This window comes from Lygodium microphyllum, chromosome 27 (assembly GCF_053477565.2).
Source record: "Lygodium microphyllum isolate KBCC chromosome 27, Lygodium_microphyllum_v1.1.10, whole genome shotgun sequence".
Classification (NCBI taxonomy): Eukaryota; Viridiplantae; Streptophyta; class Polypodiopsida; order Schizaeales; family Lygodiaceae; genus Lygodium; species Lygodium microphyllum.
Genome location: NC_141161.1, coordinates 8409965 through 8434383, shown reverse-complemented (window position 1 = coordinate 8434383; position 24419 = coordinate 8409965). Strand labels below are relative to the sequence as shown.

Sequence of the window (24419 nt, the reverse complement as noted above, 5' to 3'; positions counted from 1 at the left end):
CCATTGCTCCTCTGCATCCACCAACAAAGCACACCAACAAGTCAAAGAGCTAATAGAGAAGAGAAGAAAACCAACATGATGAAAAAGAGCTTCACCTTCCCTCAGTTCCTCGCTCAAAACACCTCTCACTCACTCCCTCTCAATCACTCTCAACACAATGAAAGTAAAATGATAGAATAGAAAGATTGCATGGTGGTAGTAACAAAGCTTCTGTAGCATGGATGTGCCAAAGGGTCCATACAATTGAGACCTCCCACCCTTATCTAGACACAAGATTAGTGTTAAGGTTAGGGTTTGCACCCCTTTTGTATTTAGGGTTTCCACAACCATGAATTAGGGTTTGCAACCTCTTTTGGATGTCCTACCCACTTAGTGGGCTCTAGATTGATAAATCATCATTGCATGCTTGAACCTTAGCCTAAATAGACCAAGTCTACACTAATCTAATCACAAACCCATGTGCACAATCCAAGAAACACTTGCGACTCCAACAAATACAACCACAAGTGATAAATGTAATGTGCACAAGAGTGAGCCTAGCTCTCACAAAATAACACATCCAAGATAATTTGATGATATTCATGAGTACAAACATAATACACAAGTGCCCAAAAATAATACAATAAATCTCCACAAAATAATAATCCACTAAAAAATAGTTTTCGGCAATGGCACTTGTGTAGCCTTCTCAAAATATCATTAACATGGTGGTAGTAAAGTATATCATTGTATCTTTTGTATCTTATTCATCTCAAAATATTCTCTCCACCATTCTTGGAAACCATATCAAAATTATATATGTAACACACACACAAATTCTAGAGGTGATAAGATAAATTCTACTCAAAATCAAAACAACAAATGTCATAATTTAAAAGTTGATCGAGAATAATTTTTGCAAGTCAAAAAAAAGGATATTACAATATATGTAATTTATTCATTTCTTTACGTCACATGGTCCACCAAAATAAAGAGAATCATTCCTATAATGCTATGCTCTTCTTTCTCTTGATATATTTTAGTAATGACATGAAAAATATAGCCATGTATATACCAAGTATGAAGTGAGTGGCTTGTCTATAGCCTCTCTTTGTTGTTGAGAGCAAAGGATCATTGAGGTAGAGGGAAAATTGTGCAATCTTCATCCTCCTCACATCTTTGCAACCTCAAACAATGCTTTGGTATTTGCACGATATCATTGACCTTCCTTTGACCATAACATATTTGTAGCTATGACTTGCAAGAAATTCCATTAATCAAGTTTTCCAACAAATGTTTCCAATTTATGGACTTGTATGACATTGTTGCAAAATCTTTTACATATTTTCGATTAAGATACTCCATGTTAACTTCATGGAAGCTCCTTATTTCTACTGAAAGAGCTGCAAGTCAAAGCTTACACTTGCATAAATTCTCTTACATGCATTTTTTTTTTAAGCTCATCTAGTGAGATAGCCTAATCTTTTGCCAGATCTATTTCCCTAATCCCTCTCTTCTCTTGTACTAGCTTCTCCCTATATACTGTCATCCTAAAGCAAAAAATCTTAGATATGCCTCTACAATGAGTACAAGAGAAGTTTGTGAATAGTGGCCTATTATTTGAAACATGTGGTCAATCAATGTTACCATTTAGCAATAATGTTTTGCATTTGACTTTGTATCTTATGCCAAAAAGTCAAAATTTAAGTAGTTCGTTGTAAGACTCCAAAATATATCTCCAAGATGTAGTTCTTACCTCCTCTCCAAAAGTGTCCTTGATCCTTGCTACCTTCAACCACATCTACATATCAACAATACTTACCAAGTACACAAAGTCACTCCAAATGGCAATCTTTGCAATCACATGTGGTTATTGTGAAACAAAAATACCATCCATAAGACATCTCATATGCATGCCTCATTGCAGCTTGAAAGCTACAATGACTTGGCCAATTTAAGTTGGCCATTAAAATACTACTCATCACTCTTGTCTATTGGTAAGAAAGCATCAGTTGTTTGAAGGATAGGTGCTTGATTTTTGTCTTATGTGTGCAATAACAGGTTCCAACTTGTGAGATTAATTGACAACCGTTTTGAGCGATGATTGCTTGTCAATTTTAACCATAATCAAGATGCAGACATTGTACAACTTGTAGCTCAAGCCTTCCACTATAACCTAAGAACCATAAGCAATCTACATAAGCTTTTCCACATTGCAATTTATGAGCGAATTCACATTCAGAACTTAAATCGTGCATCACTTAGTGATTCACGTTGTCGGAGGGGTTTTTGTCGAAAGGTCGAATCCATCGGGGATCAGAAGTAGAATGGAGTAGAGATAGGAGATGGAAGAGAAGATAGAGAATACCCAAGTGGTAAACACGCCAAAAACAAATCACAATGAATTGAAACAATATGTATTGAAAGAACCTGGAATCTTTCCTCTACTCAGAAGCAATCTCCGGGCATTAGTTCTCCTGGAGCTCCTTCGTAGACCAAAAACGTGGATCAGAAAAATCAGCTCTTTCTCTGCTACCCAGAACCCAAATTTGATGGCTCTGTTGGCTCCGAAAGGGGGGTAAAACCCCATGACACCTGATCATAGACCTCCCAGATCACTCCTTCTTCTTCTTTCAGTTCAATCTCCAGTTTTCAGCCTGTTTATAGTGATCGCACCCTTCTGCACCAACTTTCAATTCCTATAATGTTTCAGATGTAAACTGATGACCTATATCTTTAGGATCCCGTAAGCTTGGCTACCTTGACACTTTTTCATACATACCCTCACTATTTGGTGGAAGTGGCAAAGCAATTGGTTTCACCTTTTTGTCAACTGTCTTATACTTCGTCTCCACAAGTGCTTCAGTCCATTGTAATCCTTCCTGCTGAGTAAACAATGCTATAACATCATACATATCCAAAGAACATACTGACAACACTCTGTTTTCAGCCTCATTTTCTGCATGTATAGTTGCTGAAATTTCAGCCATAGTGTCAATAATATTCAGCCCATAAAAGATGCCTAAAATGCCATCATTTTTAGCTAACATCCTCAATGATCTCAGTTTCTTAATAGCCCATTTCATAGATATGCATTCAGCCCTACACATAGCTTCCATAGGCTTAAACCAACATGAATTATTTGCTGTAAACAGAGAATTACCAATAGTAAATACATGCTTCATTTCATCAAGAGGTGAGTACACCCTCTAATCAACACTACTGTAGCCCTGCATTACAGTAGTGCTTAATGAAAATCCAGGTGTTTGAATTCCCTTGCATTTGGAACCAAAGGAGACTCTCGAAGCGTATCACGATTTCTAGAATGATTAACACAAACAGTAAGAAATTGGATTGCTTTCCTGCCATCTTTGCTTCTGACTCTTGCATAAGTAGAACCATCATCAAGCACCTTTGTTTCCATACGCACACCTGTAATATAGGGCTGTCCCAAAATCACTCCATATGAGGAATTATCTTGTACAAAGAAGTGTTGCTCTTCCTGTACATCACCAATTGTCACTTTTACATTAGGACATGCAGCATAGAGCTCCCCTAAAGAATTATTTGCAGCCCTCATATGCCAACCATAATCAATGTCCACAGGCCATGCACCATTTTCATACAATCCCCGCTCAATGACATTTATCTCAGACCCATGGTCAAGTAAAGAAACACAAGGAGTTTCACACTCCCCTATTTTCACTACCGTTTCAGTGGTAGCTCTAGCCCAATGATTTCTTGTGTAGTGACTTCGAGGAATAAATCCTAGAGTCTCTTCTCCATATTGTTGCATTTGCCTTACTCCACCATGCATATTGCTATAAGACAATGCATTTTCAGCCACTTTCTTCTCTTTTCCACTTGATGTCCATTGATTAGTAGCATCCTGCATAGACAATCCTATACTTACTTCATGCTCATATTCAGCCCGAATACCCAACAAACCAGTTTCCTCTTCAAATTGTAGCAATGCACTAGTGCTATCAGCAAGAAACTAGCGCTTCCTTTTAATTATGTCAATGATCTCATCATGGAATTCTCTCTTGGCAATGCCAAGCACCTCTCCTAAGGTAAATTCCACCCGAATAATTAATATCCGTTCTTCAAGAACCTTCTTAAGATCTGTGGCTGTCTCAATGTCAGATTGCAGCTTATATCCTGGCTGTTAGCCCTTCTTTTTGCCCTCTTGTTTGTTATCCTGTTTTTGCTTCTGACTGACCTCTTCCATATCATGCTCGGGAGGTGGCTGATTTGCAACTTTAGGCTGATCCATACTTCTTTTTTTCATTCTTTTAGATGTCCCTGCAATATATTCATCTCTTTTTCGCTTTTCTTCCACAAGTACATCCGTGTTTTGTACCTTTGCTAAATATGCATACACTGAATATGCATCTACCAGTGATTCCCAACTAGTTATGCCACGAATGTCTTGCCCTGCATGAGACATTTCACTATCAGTGACCTTTCTCTTTTTAGTTGCATGTAAAGCATGTGTCCATATTTCAGCCTTTGGACCAACCATCACTTGGCCATGCATTCTATCCAACTGTAGACCAAAAGTAGAAGCATGTACCGCCGCATAAGCATTTCGGACAGCCAAGTCTTCCAACAACTTCTGCATACCTCTCTTTCCAAAATTCAAAGCAAGAGGCAATCCTGTTTCTTGTGCATGGATCTTGCCATCTTTCCAAAAGATAAGCTATCATGCCAAGGCCTCCTGATAGGCAGCAGAATCCTTTCTCTCGTGCTACAAACTGTCACACCACATACATCTTTTTCCAGGCTTAGGGGATGTTGTCCGTCCCCTTTCCTCTTGTCCTTTTTCATCCAATTTTGCAACCTTCAATTGAAGATCCCGCATCCCTTTGACCAATTCATCTAAGACATCTTCCCTAACAGAGGAAACAATAGCAGGTATAACCATAGGGTTAGCCACAGAAGCGGGTGGCTTACTGGATACTTCAACTGTCTTACCCGTAACAGTGGGCAAGCTAGAGACATGCAATCTTTCTCTTCTTCTATGTTTCTTCACAAGTGCAGTAACAGCTTTCTTGACATGTCACCACTCTATTTTCAAACCTGTCTCTGTAGTCTGATCCTCCAGAGCAAATCATCAAGCTTCTCTTGAAGCTCAGGATCAGTTGCCTGTAGAAACAATTCAATTTTCTGACTTGCAAGAGCTTGCTGTTTTGTAAGATCCAACTGCTCAAATCTACTTTCAAATTCTCTTAACAATTCTGTAGCCACAAGACCCTTATTAGGTTGTAGAACTCACTCCTGAAAAGTCTTGTGCATAATCAAACTGGTGTCCTCAATGTAAAATTCTTCCCCAATCAAAACTCCCTATGTATCAGTGATAGGCAATGCATGTCTTTTCCTCTTCAGGACCTCCTGAAACTGATCCTGAAACTCTCTTTTCAAGATGCCCAAAACCTCAGAAATAGTGAAAGTCACCTCACTGCCAAGTATCTTGTCATTAAAGATTTTCTTCATGTCTGTAGATGTCTCAATATCGGACATCAATCTAAACCCTGGCTGCTTTCTCTCTCTAGGCTCTTGCCTCTTTTCTCTCTTTTGAGCATCTTCCATCTGTCGATCTGGCCCTGGTCTCAAAGACGGTCCTGCAGTAGGTGGTGTAACAAACTCACCCCCTCTAGTCTTCTTAGCTGCACTTGGATTTTCTTCATCCCAGATTGCTTGCCATTGATTGGTATGATTACGAGTTGCTCTACTCCGGATATAGCCATGTTGAGATGGATTGCATACATCAAGTCATTAAATCCGGAATTTAAACACATAGCAGGGAAGGATAATCCAGTGGCAGATATGCTGTCTAGAGCCAGATATGATGATGAGGAGATGCTATTTGCAGAACAGGATGATGCAAAAATTTCAGCCATTATGGTTGATCATGTTTGCCATGTCTATGATATTGTGGCTTTCATAGAAGAACTCTATGTTGGAGATTGGTTGCAAATTGGCAAGTACCTTAGTACACTAAGCAAAAGAGATGAATGGATAGATGAAGAGTTCAAGAAGATTAGAAGGAAAGCCTATGGTTATTTTCTCAAGGACGGATTTCTTTGGAAGCATCCGAAGAAAAGAGGTGGATTACCTTTGCGGGTTGTCTGCGATAGAGAGACACAGTTACAGGTGATGAGGGAGTTTCATGAGAGTCCTTGGGCTGGTCATAGAGGAGTGTGGGCTACTTATGAGAAAATCAAGGAGAAATATTGGTGGAAAGGCATGTATAGAGATGTTTCTCACTTTGTTGAGACTTGCAGAGACTGCCAGATGTATTCGGTAGTGCGTCATCGAGATGAGCTTCATCCGACCTATCCGCTATGCATTCATTATAAGTGGGTAGTTGATTTGGTTACTATGCCTATGGGTCTATGGCAGATGAGATACATTGTTTTGGCTAGAGAGGATCTTACCAATCATGTTGAGGGCAGATCTTTGAGAACGAAGACCACTAGTGCAGTGTGTAAGTTCTTATTGGAAGAAATCTTCTGCAGGTATGGCTGTGTGGGTAAGATCACTGTGGATTGCGGTGAATTGGATGCAGATGAAGCTAGGGAGTTTTTCTCTCAGCTAGGAATCAAGTTGGCTCTAACTACAGCATATAATCCAGAGGGAAATGGGAAGAGTGAAAGAGGGCATCCGCCGATAGTGAAAGCATTAGCCAAAACATGCAGAGGACGGATTGGAGAATGGCCGAGGCTTCTACCATTTGCTTTGTGGGTTGATCGTACGACTCACAGTGTTACCACAGGATATATGCCTGCAGAGTTGATGTATGGTCAGAAACCGGTTATGCCGACTGAGACTTGTGCTTTGACTTGGTCAATTTTACCTTGGCAGGAGGATTTGACGAGAGAGGAGCTCTTAGCTCTTCGGATTCGGCAGTTGGAGAGAAGACCAGAGGATATTCAGCTAGCTATTGACAGGTTGAAGGTTGCTAGACTAAGAAATAAGGACAGGTTTGACAGCAGGCATCGCTTGCGGCCTAGAGCAATAGAAGAGGGAGATTGGGTATTAGTCTTTGATAGCAGCCTTGAAAATCAGCATACTGCACTTTGGAAGATGGTGAAAAGATGGTTTGGGCCGTACATAGTCAGACATGTTTTTGATAATGCAACATATGAGTTGACAGAATTGGATGGGACAGTGCTTAGAGTGCCTATTGCTGGAAAAAGAATCAAGATTTTCAAGAAAAGAGATGATGAAGATTATGCATTGGAAGAATTTGCAAGAGAAGAGCAATGAGAAGAAACTCCAATGGAAGAGACAGATGATATGACATATAATCTTGTTGATATACCGGAAATGCATAATGAAGAGATTGATCTCTTTGTGGATCTTGATGATAACGATCATGGGTAGTTGGCCCATCCGGAGGATGCGCAGGATTAGAGGGGGTGAATGTCGTATTGCTGCGCATTCGAGGTATGAAAACCACCCAAAAGTTGTGTGTGTAGGATTTGATACTTTGTACATATTTAGTTGTTGTGTTTATACTTTTGTTCTACGTGGAAGAGGGTTTGAAGAAAGAGGAATTAATCAATAATGCTTTGGTTGACATGTATGTAAAATCTGGTATGCTTGGAAAAGCCCAAGAAGTATTTGACAATATGTCAGATCAAGATGTCGTATCCTGAACGACACTTATGACAGGATATGCTGAACATGGCTGTGATAGAGGAGTATTGGAATTCCTTGATGAGATGACACTCAAAAGCATCGGTCAAAACTTTTCGCAATCCATGGTTAGTGAAAACAGTTTTCAAAAACAATTGTGATGTCTGTGATGCTGTTAAAGTTTTCTTAGATGGAATGAAATATGCTTATTTACTAAACCTATCTACTACTGTCCAAATCATATCATGGTTAGATTTAGTATTAGGTAAACCAGTAATAAAATCCATAGAAATTTGTTCCCATGGTCTAGATGGAATAGACAAAGGCATAAGCAATCCATACTGTTTACCATGATGTCTCTAACTCTTTGACAAATCAAACATTCAGAAACAAAGTTAGATACATCAATATCCATATGTGGCCAATAAAAATCTTCAGTTAATGTACGTAAAGTAGATATGATACCTCTATGACCTTGATATGGAGGACAATGAATCTCATTCAAAACAAAAGATCTGAATGGAACTGTAACACATAATCTCTTTTCATAAAACACAAATCCATCATTATATGACAGTGAATCAATAGGAATCAAGTTATTTTGAACTAATTTATTCCAATCAGCATGAAAAGTAATATCCTGATGATAAGTATCTTTCATAGCAATCAAAGAATCAAAAGATATAACAGAAATATTATGAATAGCAGGTCTTCTACTTAATGCATCAGCCACTACATTTTCTTTACCGGGTTGATATTGAATGATAGGATGAAAACTCTGGATAAAATATGCCCATTTGATATGTTGGTCAGATATTTGGGATTGGCTAAGTAAATGTCTAATACTTTGCTGATCGGTCTTAATCATAAATTCTGAACCCATTAAGTAGTGTTTCCACTGTCTTAATGCTTGTACAACAACTAATAATTCTTTGTCATATGTGGAATATTTCAGTTCAGAGGGTTTCAGGTTACAACTAGAATAGGCTATAGGATGTTTGTCTTGCATAAGTACGGCTCCTATTCCTAATCCACTAGCATCAGTCACTACTAAAAAGAATGGTCTATTAAAATCAGGCAACTGTAAGACAGGGGCATGGGTTAATGCATGTTTCAATAAGTCAAAGGATTTCTGTTGATTAGCGGACCAATGATAAACAATTCCTTTCTTCAGAAGTTTAGTCAGTGGTAAGGCAAGTAATGAAAAATTACGTACAAACTTCGTATAGAAACTAACAAGACCAAGGAATGACCGTAACTCATGCATATTTTTAGATACAGGCCAATTCAATATTGCATCTATTTTCTTAGGGTCAACTTTAATTCCATCAGATGATACAATATGACCTAAATACTCAATTTCTGTTTTAAAGAATTCTCTCTTTTCAGGATTTGCATACAGTTGATTATCTTTTAATAACTGGAAAACCAATGACAAATGCTCATAATGTTCTTTCTCATTTTGACTAAACACCAAAATATCATCAAAGAAGACAATAACACAATATTGATATTTCAAAAATATACGGTTCATCATTCTACTAAATGTAGCAGGTGCATTAGTCAATCCAAATGGCATCACTAAAAATTCATAATGACCAAACTGTGTCCTAAATGCAGTCTTGAATATGTCTGACTTATCTACTCTCACCTAATGATAACCAGACTTAAGGTCTATTTTACTAAATATAGCAGATCCTTGCAGTTTATCCATAAGGTCATCGACTCTAGGAATTGGATACCTATTCTTTACAGTGATCTTATTTAAAGCTCGATAGTCAATGCACATACGATAGGTATTATTCTTTTTCTTGACTAACAGAATAGGTGCACCAAATGGAGAACTACTAGGTCTAATCAATCCTCTATTTAGTAATTCCTCAACTTGACTTTGAATTTTTTTTTGCTCTATCTGGTTATGCCTATATGGTGCTTTGCAAGGTGGTTGTGTACCAGGAATCAAATCTATTTTATGGTCTTTTGGACGTGAAAGAGATAAACCAGGTGGTAGATCTTCGGCAAAACAGTCTTTAAAATGTGCAAGAAATTCTTTATGCCTAGGGTGCATATGATTTTCTTTAACTTGCAATTCATTCACCCAAATGAGATAGGATTTACTACTTTTGCGTAATGCACGTTTAGCTTGAGTATGCGAAAGCAGTGGAAAAGCATTAGATGCATGCATACCATACAATGTAAGATGTTTTCCTTGAAATTTAATATTAATTGAATGCGTGGAATAATCTATATCTGGGTTATGCTGATGACGCCAAGGCATACCTAAAATAATGTCACTCGACTGTAATGGGACAACTAGAAAATTTCTTCTTTCAGTGTATTGACCAATTTGGATTTCTAAATCATGCACTTCCTGTGTACCATTATACCTAGTGCCTAAGAATGCTGCTTTGATGCGATAATGCATAGGTACAGTCTGTAACTTCAATTCTTTTACTAGCTTTGCTGAAATAAAATCATGAGTGTTATTGTCATCATGCAAAATAATATTTTCCTTTCCATGCACTAAACATTTCATAGTCAATAGAGAATGTGGAGTTAGCATACCTGGTAAAGTATCTGAAGGAGTAGTAATGTCGTTCTCATCTTCCGTGAAATCAGGCATATCTTCATGTTCTTCATCTTCCATTGCTCCAAGATAGTTGATATGGGCAGGTGGCTTCTTCGAATGGCAATTTGCTGCTAGATGTCCAGGCTGGTGGCATTTGTAACATACTATAGGCTTGGCTTTGGTTACATTGTTTGCAATGGCGGGAAGTCTAGGGATATTAGGATTTGGCTGTGGAATAGGCTTAGGGTTTTGATTGACATTAGATAGTAAAGCAGGTGGTTTTGCCCAATTCTTACGGAAAGATGATGAAGAGAAATGACCTTGATTAAATCTTCTAAAATTTGAGTTAAATTGCTTAGATCCATAGTTACCATTGGCTTGGAATTGCTGTGGACGTCTGTCTCTACCTCGCAGCTTGTCTTCAGTGTCGTGAGCTAATGAAATTGCGTCTTCAAGAGTAGCAGGCTTGAACATGTTAACTTCAGCGTAGTAATGCCCAAGGAGTCCAGACATATACTTGCGCTTATGTGTCGCTTCAGGTACGTCTTCAAGCATGCGTAACTGGAGTAATGCATTCCAAAAATGCTCTGTGTACTGAGGAATAGGCTCACGATCCCGTTGCTGAAGAAGATCCCATTGTTTTATGACTTTCTCATGAAATTGTGGAGGAAGGAAATTTTGCGTAAACTTCTTCTTGAAATTCTCCCAGGTAGTGGGACAATCTATACTCTTGCGTATCACAGTCCACCAAAGAGATGCTCTATCCACTAAATGATTAGTGACACACTTGATTTTATCTTTTTCTGCATAGGTTTCCTCATGAAAGTAATCGTCAAACTGACTAATGAATGCAAGAACAGTGTTTCCCTCTCGAGTCCCATTGAAAGTACGGAATTCGAAATTTCTTTTACTTATCTTTGATTCCTTGTGGATGGTTTGAGCTTTGAGAGTTGCGTCGATGGTACGTCGGATAAGATCTTTAGATTGAGGTTCTTCTTTGTTGGTAGACAATCTTTGTAAATTTGCCAATTGAACTTGCAATGCTTGCCTAGCCCTTCGTTCTTCATCCAATTGCATTATAATTAAGTCCAACTTTTGCTCCATCGTAGGTTCAGGTAGATTGCCTTCAGCCATTAAATCATCCATATGTGATTCCGTCATCCTACAAAACTCAAAAGACCTTTCACTCTCAAAATATAGTTAGCGGGATGAGCGTAGCTCAAGTTCGGGAATACAAGGCTTATGTATTTTTGGGTGTGGCTTTTACAATCTTCGAAAAATCTGCATTTTATCCTTCTTCGTATGCTGAAAATGCTTTAGCAAACCTGCGTATGCGTAGAGTACCTTCCAATGAACAACTTTGCAGTTCGGAGTTTCTGCGTAGGAACAACCCTTCTATGAGTTTTGAACAGAAGTCAGTTTTGACTCCAGTTGACTTGTCTGACTTGCAGAGTACCAGACTAATGTGACTTGCAGAGTTTGTAGACTTGCAGAACTTGCTTGCTTTATGGAACTTACAGAACTTGACTTAGAATACTTGCAGAATCTGATTGGTTGTGTATAACTTGGAGATTTAAGATGACTTAGCTGATTAAAAGATTAAGTGATTAAGCTTAATTGAAGAGCAGCAAGTCGTCGAAATCGTGGGGGGGAGAGGGCCGTTTTTCTTCACGCGGCGCAAAAATCGGAGGTCTCCTGATACCACGCGATTACATTTTGTAAAGCTTAAAGCTTCTTTAAGCTTAAGCTAAGCTTCTTAAGCTTTTAAAGCTTATGATTAGAAGACTTATCTCTCTGGTTTTTGACGACTTGATGAAGAAGAGAAAGAAGTGGTCCTCCGCCTCTGCAGACCGGTCCCTCGCAGTCTGATGATGGAAACAGGGGTTCTTGATCGCCAGGAATCTTCCTGTATCGACCGTTCACGACGAGATTGACCGTAGAGCCCGATCATTCCAGGAGCTCCGCCTTTGCACAAGATGGATAGCGATTGGAAGCTCTTGATCTCAGTTTCGCTCTAATACCACTGGTGCGCAGATCGGATGCTGTACGCTCGCGTAGTGAATGTCGGAAGGTCCCCAAGAACAATAGAACTCTACTTTTTGCACAAATTACAAGGTAAAAAGCATGAACGACATGAACAAGAGACCAATTGGGTGCAATCTCCCTCCATGCCTTGTGTGAGCGCTCCACAAAGCATGTATTTTATGTATTATTCATCTTCAAGCTCAAATAATAGCCCAAATTACAAAATAGCAAGCTTTTAGCTTTTGAGTTTGCTTTAACACAAAATAAGAATAAAGCTAATGGATTGTGCCCAAATAGTCTGGCATGCCCAATACAATGTCCAAGTAGAAATAACATAATTGTACGCCCATGCGCATACAAAATAATAATAAATATCCAACGCCTCAATAAATAGGCGCGACAAAATATAGGCGCCATACCTAAGGTATGCGCCCATCAAAATATAATCAATAAATTGAATACTCGCTATCCTCCAATGCTTTCCTCCGCCACTGCTGCTATCTCTACACATCAATTGAAGCATTCACAATCGTTAGTAAAATAATACAATTAAACCGACAAAAGTGAATACCTAGCAGTCTTCAGCTACATAAATAAATCAACTGGTTAGAAATAAATCCTAACCTTAATTTATTACGAGTGCGCACTCTAAACTCATAAACGTTTATTAATTTAATATACATTTTGCGGAATCACCCGTTATGGAATCACCCATGTACACACTAAATTAATGAAACGCCCGAAAAGGACAGGCGTCCCCATCAACTTCTCGCACAAAGAATCCACTTTGTGTATGAGCCCCGGTCATCAAAGTTTACGGAATCCACCGTAAAACCTCACGGAATCCACCGTGGCACGGAATCCACCGTGAAATATGCCTCCTGGCATCAAAGCGCGTTAAAATAAATATTGGCGCCACGCCTAAGATGCGCACCCATAAAAAATGATAATTTCTTCTGCATAAATTGAATACACACTATCGCCCAATGCTTCCCAACGCCACTATTGCCTACTCTACACATCAACTGAAGCATTCACAATTGTTAGAAAATAATAAAATTAAACTCACAAAAGTGAATACCTAGCGGTCTTCAGCTCTACAAAATAAATAAATTGGTTAAAACTCAATCCTAACCTTAATTTATTACGAGTGCGCACTCTAAACTCGTAAACATCTATTAATTTAAATATGTATTTTTTAAAATCACCCGCTATGGAATCACCCAGTTGCACATTAAATCCACCGCAAAACCTCACGGAATCCACCATGGAATATGCCTCCTGGCATCAGCATATAACGATGAATTGCAATTATTGGATACCCAGCATTCTTGATAGAAAATGACAGGGTTCCACCAGGAAATTTAGATTTTGAGTTAAGGAGGTGGAGGATAGTTTTGGTCCATAACCAATCTTTGTAAGTGTAAACATGTATCTATGAGGGTAGTTCTTGGATATGTTGAGCAAGTTATCTTGTACTCGACTTATGCTATGGGCCTTACCATGTCAATTGGTCATAGAAATCTGTATGAAGCATACTTGATGGGAAGATATGAGAGCTCTAAATCGAGTCTTAGAAATATACACAATAGATGTATGGTAGGGGATGAGAGAGTGTTGTGTAAAAAGAATTTAGTGGATTGTCAAGTGGATCCAACATCAACAATACTAAAGGAGCAGAAAATAATGATTGACCTACCAAGTGGTGCCAAACAAATAACTATTATGTAAAAAGGAGGAGAATGTGCATGCAAGCATTATGTTAGACACTGATAGTTATAGGCTTGAGTATGAGAATGTAACTATTCATCAATCAAAGCCTAGGGGAGGACTAGCACTTGTTGAAGGAATCCATAAAGAAATCGATGTTTATGTGAAGGAATGGGCTATTTGTTGGACACTAGATGCATCAAGAAGCTCTGACAAGGTTGGCACTATTGAGGCATCATAGTCTATCCTTTATGAGTGGTATTTAGGTGATGATTTATATTCAAAACTAAATTTTGAGTGCACTAACTATGATGATATACTTCACATTTTGGTCTCGTTGGGGCTCATTGATTGACTTTGAAGGGAAAGCCCACACTATATTGCTTTGCATTTTCTTTATACATTTTTAGCAAATACTTGTTTGACATGCCTAGGTTGATTGTAGCTCTAACATCTGATCATTTTGCATGGTTGACTCAATAAAATTATCAAGTACAAATGTTAATCTATATACTATTGTAAGCAATTCTACTTGAAGAATAACTTCATTAAAATTCCTTGAAATTTGTTTGCATCACACAATACCCTAATGTTAGTTTTTCATAAGATCAAGAGCTTGACATTATAGGTATATCATGGCAAAGCTTGCACACCCTCTTTAGAGTTATATCATTCAAAACTTTCCATGGCACATCCCAAGGTGGACACCAAAAGTGAAAGCCTTACATAAAACCAATGATTCAAAAAAGACTTGAATATATTTTGTCAATTTTCCTACACTCATACTCCTTAATAAAGACAACTTCCACTTTACACTCCTTCCAAATAGCATGATGGCCTTGTGTAATTCAATGAACGCGTTTTTCTATCAAGTCACCACTTCACTTACAAAAACAATGTGCACCATAGAAACCTAATGGTGTAGCAAAGGCTTGGGTTGCCGGTGATGTGGATAAAGACATACACATGTACACACTCAGTGTGTGTACACATGCTTATGCATGCATGTGTGTCCATCACTATCCAACGAAATCTACTTAGCTTCACATGTTTGTGTATATACATATGTGTGTGCATATGTGTTTGCAATTGACAAGAGTAATCTCTTGGGGGGTGCACCTATTAAAAATCATCTATATAATGCACATTTAAACAATATTAAAAATATACCCTTTCTTTACATGCTATAAGGCCATAAAATGACCCATTTTACTTTACTAAATTTACGGATTTTTTTCAAACTATAATTAAAAAATCCCTTTTGTAAATCTAATCATGTAAATTTTACTAAATAAATACTATTTTCTTTGAACTCACGTGGTATCTTACATATTTTATAAGACAGACTCCCCAGGAATAATCTAGTCACCATCATATGCATGTGTATACATGTTTATGTGGACAATCATGACTCTACAACATATCCATAGAAATTTAGTGTTTCCCTTAATATGGCAGGCTTGCACACCCTCTCTAGAGCTAACAACGTTCAAACTATCCATGGATGATGGCACATACTGAAGGTGGACCCCCAAAGTGAAGGCATTAATTACATAAGACCAAGAATACAAATAAAGAGTTGAATAGTTTTAGTTAATTAGCCCACACTCTTACTTCTTAATAACATTACTAGGTGGCTTGCACTTTAGAATCCGCATTATGTAATTTACTCAACACATATTTTTTCATTGGGTCATAGCTTTTCTCACAAAAGCAAAGTGCACCAAACCTAATGGTGTGGCAAAGGTATGGCTTGACCATATTGTGAGCACACATACACTCAATTGTGAGTGCATGCGTGATTGCGTGCGCATGTGTGTCTATCATGGGCAAGATCAATCTAAATATCTACTCACCTTCATAGGTATATGTGTATAAATGTTTGTGTGTAGGATCATGGCTCCACAACATATCCAAAGACTTGGTGATGTGATGAGCCATCATACTTTTGGGGGGAGAGAGAGAGAGAGAGAGATATCTGTGTTTAAGATTCAAATTTGTGATTGTGAGTTTTGACGAGCAAATCTCAGTGCCTCACCTTGAAATTGAATAGGAGAAGCCAAAACCTACAAGTTGCCCATGGACTTTGTCTTTGTTCTTCCGCATCTTTAGTCTTAGGCCTTTGAGGATGGTTGTACGCTGCCAGACTTGCGGATCGTTTCTAGGCTAACTAACGCGTGTAGAAAGCAAGGCAAAAGGAAAACGAAGACAAGGGTTGCATGGCACATCTGACGTTCTGAGCCTTGAGGGTTTTACCCGGCCGTGACGTGCCGCGTGGTGGGTGCAATCGGGAGCTGAAATTTAGGAACATGCGCCGTGGCGAATCTGGTGATATATTTCTGAGACGAATACCTAGATATAGATGGGACTCGGGAGTGTAAGTCGTGACGTGCCCGACGTGTCCTCTATGTCGTGGGTCCCGCATCTTTACCGTACAAAAATCCATAGAAGTTCCGGTCAACACAAGCCGCCTGCGCCCTGCGCCTACATTAATCGTTATTTCTTTTGAAAAGCTTGCTAAAACTAAAATACAATTAAATTTAAATTTTAAAATTAAAATACAATTCCAAGCTTTTCAATAGACTGGGCCCTGCGCCTACAGCAGCGGCGAGTGTGACGTGTCCCTAGCCGCATCTTGACCCTACAATCGACAGAAGCCGCCTATAATAATCGTTATTGCCTTTTGGAAAGCTGGTAAAACCGTAAAACCTACTGCGGAATAAGTTCGGCAGATGGCGCAGACGCCTCTCTCCGTCTTCGTCATCATCATCGTCTTCTTCTCCTTGTCACTGTTTGCAGGTCTCTCAGTATCGCCATTAATAGCAGCAGCAGCAGCTTCTTCTTCTTCTTCTTCCGCCCCTCCGCTCCGCGTCCTGATCCCATACAAGGTCGGCTTCGAGGAGTTCGTCAACTGGTCAGGCCCCCCTCATCATAAGCCCCCCCTCAACACCACGTTCGATGGCTTCTGTGTCCAAGTCTTCCTCGAAGCCATGTCCCGCGTTCACCCTCGACCCGCCTTTCATTTTGTTGGACACGGCGACGGTCTCTCCACCCCTAGCTACAACGGCATGGTCAACATGGTTCACAATGGGGTCAGTGCCTCTCCCTGCTCTAATTGCCTGTGTCCATGCTTGTGATATAAACTTTGTGATGCTGGTAATAGTCATCATGGCGTTATCAATTGCGCTAACGAATTGCTAGCAGGGGATCATTGGTTTCACCCAAAATGTGTGTTTCTGTGTCTGTGGATTTTCTGTGTGTGTGTGTTGCGGGGGGGGGGGGGCGGAGGGAGAGGGAAGGGGAGGGGGAGGGGTTTCACTGGTAATTTTAGCAGAATCCCCATTGGGGACACCACACCTAGTGGGTGGAGGTATCGGGCTGCCGGACATCGGTGGGGGTGGGCAACCCCCAACTGCATTTACCTAGGTATGCGATGCCTGCTCAACAGCAGATCATGATGTTGAACATTGTATGGAAAAAGAAGGGAAAAAAACCCCTTTTCCCAGACAACTGTCAAAACTTCTTGTGTGTATGTGCACATGCTGCATACACATCCTTGTGCATGCGCATGCATATGTGCGTGCGTGCGCGTGTGTGTGTGTGTATATATATATATATATATATATATGAGAGAGAGAGAGAGAGAGAGAGAGAGAGTGGCTTTGATCTATTGTTCACGAAAAAACCAAGGTTTTATGTTGACCAAACTGCGAAGTTTATAGAGCAGCTGCCAGGAAGTTTGAAATTGACAAAATATAACTTCATTTTAGTTCTACATTTGAGAAGTGTCGTTCAAAGCACTGGGGGAAACCTGTAGGCTGTAACTTTCAAAATTGAAGGTGTTTGGATCATCTGTTTAAATGTCTTAATGTTTAAATATATTGCTCTGATGATTTAGTTCTAACATCTTGCTGTGCTATCGAATTGATCCCAATCATCAGGATGCAGACGTCATTGTGGCGGACCTTACGATCAACAGAGATCGAATGGACAAGGTGGACTTCACTCTGCCTTACATTCAGTCCTCACTTGTGATGGTGGTACCTCTCACACATGGGAAGCCCACCACCATGTGGGACTTCCTGCATCCCTTCTCATTGCAGCTATGGCTGGTAATAGGATGTGCCTTCCTTTCCACTGGGATGCTGCTTTACATCCTGGAAAACAAGAACCCAGAATTCATGAAGGATTCCAGGCATGGCAAGCACAGATCTCGTCCCAACCCTGAACCTGTTGATTCTAGGACCATGAGAGGTTCACCAACATCAAACACGAGCTGCAGCAGAACAGATAGTATGCAACCGCGCCGCATTTGTGAGAGAAGCCCTCATGAGGTGCCTTCTCATCCCAATGAGGAGAATAGCAACAACAATGACCACACTGGCGTCGATGAGAATACCACCATGGAACCGCCTTTCAATGGCAGCCTAGGAATTGAAGCTCAGCGCTCAGTTCATTCTCCTTTAAACTCCCCGGTTTCACACAAGCAACGGCTCCTCAATGCCTATTGGTGTGTTATAAATCCTTATTTTCAAAGTGATTTTTAATCAGACTATTAATATAAGCTGAATCAAAGCCACAGTATACAAGTGAATAACTAGTTTCAATTTCAGCAATTCAACTTACAAAGACAGATCTTGAACTGTATCTGTTAGGGTAAAATTAAATATGTATTCGGATTGAAGCAACCTGCACAACATATTTCACACGATTTGCATGCTCCTTCTCATACTGTTTCTAAAGAAATTTTTGGATCAGGTTTACATCACTGTGCGTGTTTTTTTCTCAGCGTAAGTACTCGTTTCAAGCCTTCAATGTCTCACCCATTTTGCCTTTTACTCTTACAACCAGGACCTGATCACAAGAGACTAATGCTGAGATATGTTTGATGCAGAGGAGTATGTAAGAACACATACAGGACGCATCGTTACTGTTGCTTGGCTGTTCACTGCACTAATTTTCTACTCTAGCTACACAGCAAGCTTGGCATCCCAGCTTTCTGCTCAGCAGCTCTTTCCTACCATTCAAAGCTATGAAGCCCTGCTAAAGAGTAACACTAAGCTTGTTGGTTATCAAAGCGGGTCATTTCTGGGAGACTATCTAAGGCAGTTGGGTTTCCCACAGCGGAGATTAAAGACATATGCTTCTCAAGAAGACTATGTGAAAGCTTTACAATCAGGTCAAAGTAATGTGGCAGCTGTTCTGGATGAAACCCCTTACGTGCAAATTTTACTGCAGAAGCACTGCAATGATTTAACTAAAGCAGGCGATCAGATTGCCTACTTTGGTGGATTTGGCTTTGTAAGTTGCCGAACTCCCTTTATAACTTGCTGTATGAGTGTTGGCTTTGTCTATGTCTTGCGGTTAGCCACAGTGGCAATTTCTCATGCCTTAGGTGAGTATCTATTTGCCTCATTAATGGAGGCAGCCACGCCCAATCAACTTTGGCTCAAAGAAGTATTACATGGCCAGAGGCACTGCATTGGTTTGAGACAAGGTTGCATTAAGCACTTCTCCAAGGCTGTTCAAGAATGGAGCAAGTCTACATTACAACCATGAATGCAATGCAGTGGCAGAGACTGCCAAAGCATCATATTTAATGTTAGAGTCACTGCCCGTTATATGACTCCGTGTTACGCCAAGATGGCCTTCACCAAGCGATGAACAGTCCTCCTTTGAGTGCAGCCTCAAGCTTTAGTTCGAATAAGTGATCAGAAGTAACTACCATAAATGATCACATTGTTTAAGTGACTGCCCTTATAACCGCAGTGAAAATCACTCTTCCTATAATTGCAGGCTCAAGCTTGACTTTGAATAAGTGATCAGTAACTTACTGTACTGTCATAGCCACTACTGTAAGCGATCACGAATTCTCCTGTAAGCGCAGCCTGTTTGATTAATCGACCAGCAGCAATGCGCCATTGCCACTCCTGTAATGGCCAAAATGAGAACTCTCAGAATAGGGTCCACACTTGACATCAGTAGATGCATTCATTCTAGCAAGCATGAAAACTCCATCAAAGTGTACATTTGATATACATAGAGGTCCCAGAAAGCTATATTGACAGCAAAATGAATCTTTGTTGCAGGCCGTGAGCAAGAATTTATCATCCTTGACGAAGAAGATATCAGAGGGGATCCTGGAGATGGCTGAAAATGGGGATCTGCAGAAGCTGAAGGATAAGTACCTGGTTAAAAATGGGGACTGCAAACCCAACATGGCTCCTGATCACTTACAGTTGAGCAGGTTTGCTGGGCTGTTTATCATCTTCGGGGAATTGTATGCGATCTGCGTGCTGTGGAGGATCGCAACCAAGGCGCCCTCATACTGGAATGCTGTCACACGCATGACCAGACGTCAATTAACATCGAGATCATTGAGCAGAGGCTCAAGAAGGGTAGCCGATGAACCTGGGATCGTGTAATTAGCAATGATCGTACATCGTGTTATGTATATCATATGTGGGTTCCTCTGCAATTCAGTGCCCAAAATATGTGACATATTTGAGCAGTGACTACGAGCAACAGTCAACAATTGTATTATTTGTAACATATTTGTGCAGTGACATGCAGAAAGAAAATTCTTGAAAGGGGACGAGGTGGTATCATCTGACCTTGGGGAATTGAGAGGAAAGGACATGGCCAGGATTATGAAGTCAATTGCCTAGTCATGATGCTTTACTTAGTTTGTATGTAAAACTACTTATTTAAATATCATGCCTAAAAAAGGAATTTATTAACAGATCGGACTCACCATAAGCAATTGATACGCCTATGGCTTGTTATATATATTTTTTGTCATAGAAAATCAATATGAATCTTTATAGAATTTATGAAAATTAAAAAAACTGACTTAATCACAAGGCTTGCATGGCAAGAGTAGGGGTTAAGTAAAACACTTTAGTGAAGTGAAGCAAAAGAGTTACAAAAATTGACCAATCTATTTGCCTACAAAGACTGGGTTACCCAACCGCAAAATGTCATTTTACAAGTACATTGTAAGGAATATAAATTTCCTTCTTATGTTACCGCTTTTATATTTATTTATTAAAATTATGATTAGGTGTATATGTAGATATGTTCTCATACATGCACACAAACAAGTAGTTTTTATTTTTTGGGGGGTAATGTGTGGTACTAAATTGTTCATTATAGACTTTCTAAATCAATGGATGAGGCACGGACTATGATACATTTCTGCGAGAATGCATAACTAGATGTGTGTGTGTGTGTGTGTGTGTGTGTGTGAGAGAGAGAGAGAGAGAGAGAGAGAGAGAGAGAGAGAGAGAGAGTGTGTGTGTGTGTGTGTGTATCTCTGAAACTAGCATGGCTTGAATTGAGTTATTGGATGTAAGATTAGTGAACTAAGAGGCCAAAATCATGCCAAGAAATTTGTATATACACAAACATTATTAAATTTGTGAATTTGGCATAATGTGCTTTTCTATCATGTCATTTGTTTTGCCTATGAGAGGATTTATACACAAAGTCATGGACACCTAGTTTGCAACTTATTTGCCAATCAAAGTGCTTATTTAGCAACTCAACATCCACTCTCCTTTACACACTAGAGAGAACATGACTTCTTGTTTACTTGCCATCAAACTAGTGATGGACAAGGGTGCACTTTTTGTATGTGCAACTAATCAAAAAATGATATTTTGATGTTTTTTTACTTTTTTGCCAAGCTTTTCCTATTGATGTTAAAGGTATTATTCCCAGATCTATATCAAGTTGTGAAAGTGTACAACAAAACTCTCGGCAATGGTCCAGCAATTGTCATTTAGTGTGTAACCAATCTAACTTTGTGTGCTCATACATATAGGTAAGACAGTAGAATAAGTAACCAATGTTTTACTATCCATTTGTTGTACTCTATTAAAGCACCTAGCCATAGGAGGAGTATAAGGAAGATTACCATTATACTTATCTTCTTCAAGTGTGTAAGGATATAAGCACAAAAATACCTACAAGTACTCCCTATACACCCTCCAATAAAAATTGAAGTGTTGGATTTCATCTTGGGCCTTATCCAAATAATTTTTGTGTGTGTGTGTGTGTGACATTTCATATGATAAACAGATCCAAAAGTAGTTTCTATAACTTGGTTTATGATCGATTTGTAAGTGTGCATGTTGTGGGTAGAGGGAGACAAAATCCCATGTGTTATTTATTGAGCATGTTACAATAGATCGAATTTTTAGACCCTTCTTAGTGATATCTAGAACGTTAACACGTTTTAAACATGATAACATTAACGTAATGTCTACCACTTTGAAGGAGATAAATTATTTTAGAGAAGAGTAGGATATGTGATTGAAATTTAGGCCTTATTGTAGCAAAATCAAAACTTTTTCACATATAATGTATTTATAAGAAAACTGTAGCATCACATCCACATAGAAACAAGATTAAATTCTTTTGCACTCAAAAACTGTACATAGTACTTTACCTCCAAGAATGTACGAATAATGGGAAAGTTTAGGAAGGGTGAGAAGAAGATTGATAAGATGGAGGAATAAGAGTAACATGGAAGAGCACCCTCATGAAGGGTCTTCTATAGTCCCATAGTACTGGAAGTACCAACTATACTCGAGGAGGTAACTCATAAATATATGTGTGCATCACATGGGTTAAAAATAAGGTATTTCTCAAGTACCATTTGTATACATTTTTCACATACAGAAGGGTGTAATATAAAGGGGTTATTTACAGGTTGGATAGAGAAGGGTTATATATTATTCAAGAAAAATTCATAGATAAGGATATTTATAAATATGCCTTGAACACACATGATGTAGAGGATATACATATACTGACCTCCCCAAGCAACTATACTATGTCTATGTAAGGAGATTGCACTATTAAACAATTTATAATCTTAGAACAATAATGTCTTGTTATATATCACATAGAAAGGGTGGCCAAAATGTAATTATCAACCACATATATTATACATATGAGGTGTCAAAATTGGAAGAAGAGACACTAGGGTACCAACTAGACTTTGAACTACCCCGTGATTTATTTAAACTGGTGATGCCAATTTTTCAATTTTGTCACCAACTCTAATTTAGTGGACTTCAAAATCTCATTTCATGTTACCCTTGAGTTTTGCATGTGTCTTATATTTACGTAAGTAAATATGCGTATTGTATGTATTTATCATGCATGTGTGCATACACGTGTGTGTGTGTGTAGATCAAGGTGCACTATCAACACCTTTGCTACCTATTACGAGAAGGTTCTAGCTAAAACCTCCTCACTCAATAGCATCCGAATTCTAATCCCTTACTTATGGAATCTTCCAAAGACTTTCTAAAGATGGTCATAAAGAAAAGTCAATTATCAATGATTTGTTGCACGTAACATCCCTTAGGGCGCAAAACACACTCTGTATTTGTAATGTTATGCAAAGCACATTGCAAGTACGTAGCATTTAGTATCTACTTAGCAATTGATTGAGCTCACTCTCCTCAAAGATTGCCAAGTTGTGAATAATCACCTATGCTAGCAAGTATAAACTTGTTTAACTAAAGTTTATTTTCTAAAGTAAATTATTTAATACAAAATTAAACCATATTATAATTTCACCTCTTCTTTATTTCGAAGAAAGTGATTCAAATTTTAGCTTCTTTAAAACCAACTCCTTGACACTTTTTACATTTTGATTTGGTAGAGTCAACTAAGGATGGGATGCTACACATCACAAGAGTCTTCATCACTAAATTATAAAGCTTGCTTCTAGAGCTATTCTTGTTTTCTAAAGGCACAATGGGATACAACATGTGAAAGAAGCTTGAACTATTTTTGAAATGTTCCACCTTATATTATATTCTCAAAACAAAGAGAGGAGAAAAACGAGATGGAAAGACGGACTTTGAGCACACAATAGGGCATCTACATGTTACGTTGCATGTATTGGCATGGCGACCCAAGCACCACATGTTTTGTCATAGTGTACGTACATAGTTTTGGGGGGGGGGGGGGGTAGATGATACATTGAGGATTTTCTCCATGTTCAACTACACATTTAATATGCAAGTAAACCTTTAAAACCTTGATGGAATATGATTCTATTTTATACACTTTTTTTCTTACATCAATTAGCCAATATGGCAACAAGAGACATTGCTTGTCTAATGCCATAGAACACTCATTTTGACCCTATTTGAGGTTCATGATATACTATCTACAACTTGTTTGACCTTACTTATAGCTTTGATTATGTGATTCCATGAGGCCTTCATTCTAACCTTGATTAAGGAAATTACTTAAACTTGAATGTTCTACCTACCATACTACAACTTCTTTGCCATGATTACTAAATAAAGTGTTGTATGCTCCTATGAGAGTTCTTACAAGACCAAGGTTTGCATCTTGCAAAAGGGGTTACATTAGATACATCAATGCAACATGCCACTATATCATGCTTACTTACATAATTCTTACCGAGCAAAAATTGGGTCATTCTCCTAAACAAAAACAAGAA

General features: G+C 38.8%; 1 protein-coding gene across 1 annotated transcript; it reads left to right on the top strand.

Moving 5' to 3' along the window:
- Positions 1–16628: 16628 nt before the first annotated feature.
- Positions 16629–20685, top strand: LOC148012039 (glutamate receptor 3.3-like). Its single transcript, XM_087669472.1, has 5 exons — positions 16629–17019; positions 17869–18437; positions 18686–18717; positions 18822–19228; positions 20017–20685. The coding sequence occupies exons 1-5, from the start codon at positions 16660–16662 to the stop codon at positions 20350–20352; spliced, it is 1704 nt and encodes a 567-aa protein (XP_087525598.1). The 5' UTR covers positions 16629–16659; the 3' UTR covers positions 20353–20685.
- Positions 20686–24419: the final 3734 nt, after the last annotated feature.

Excerpts from the sequence above, each read along its gene's own strand:
- LOC148012039 (XM_087669472.1), top strand. The coding sequence starts at position 16,660 with ATGGCGCAGACGCCTCTCTCCGTCTTCGTCATCATCATCGTCTTCTTC. Across the intron at positions 18,438-18,685 it reads CGGCTCCTCAATGCCTATTG|GTTTACATCACTGTGCGTGT; the intron begins GTGTGTTATAAA and ends TTTTTGGATCAG. Across the intron at positions 19,229-20,016 it reads ACTTTGGTGGATTTGGCTTT|GCCGTGAGCAAGAATTTATC; the intron begins GTAAGTTGCCGA and ends TCTTTGTTGCAG.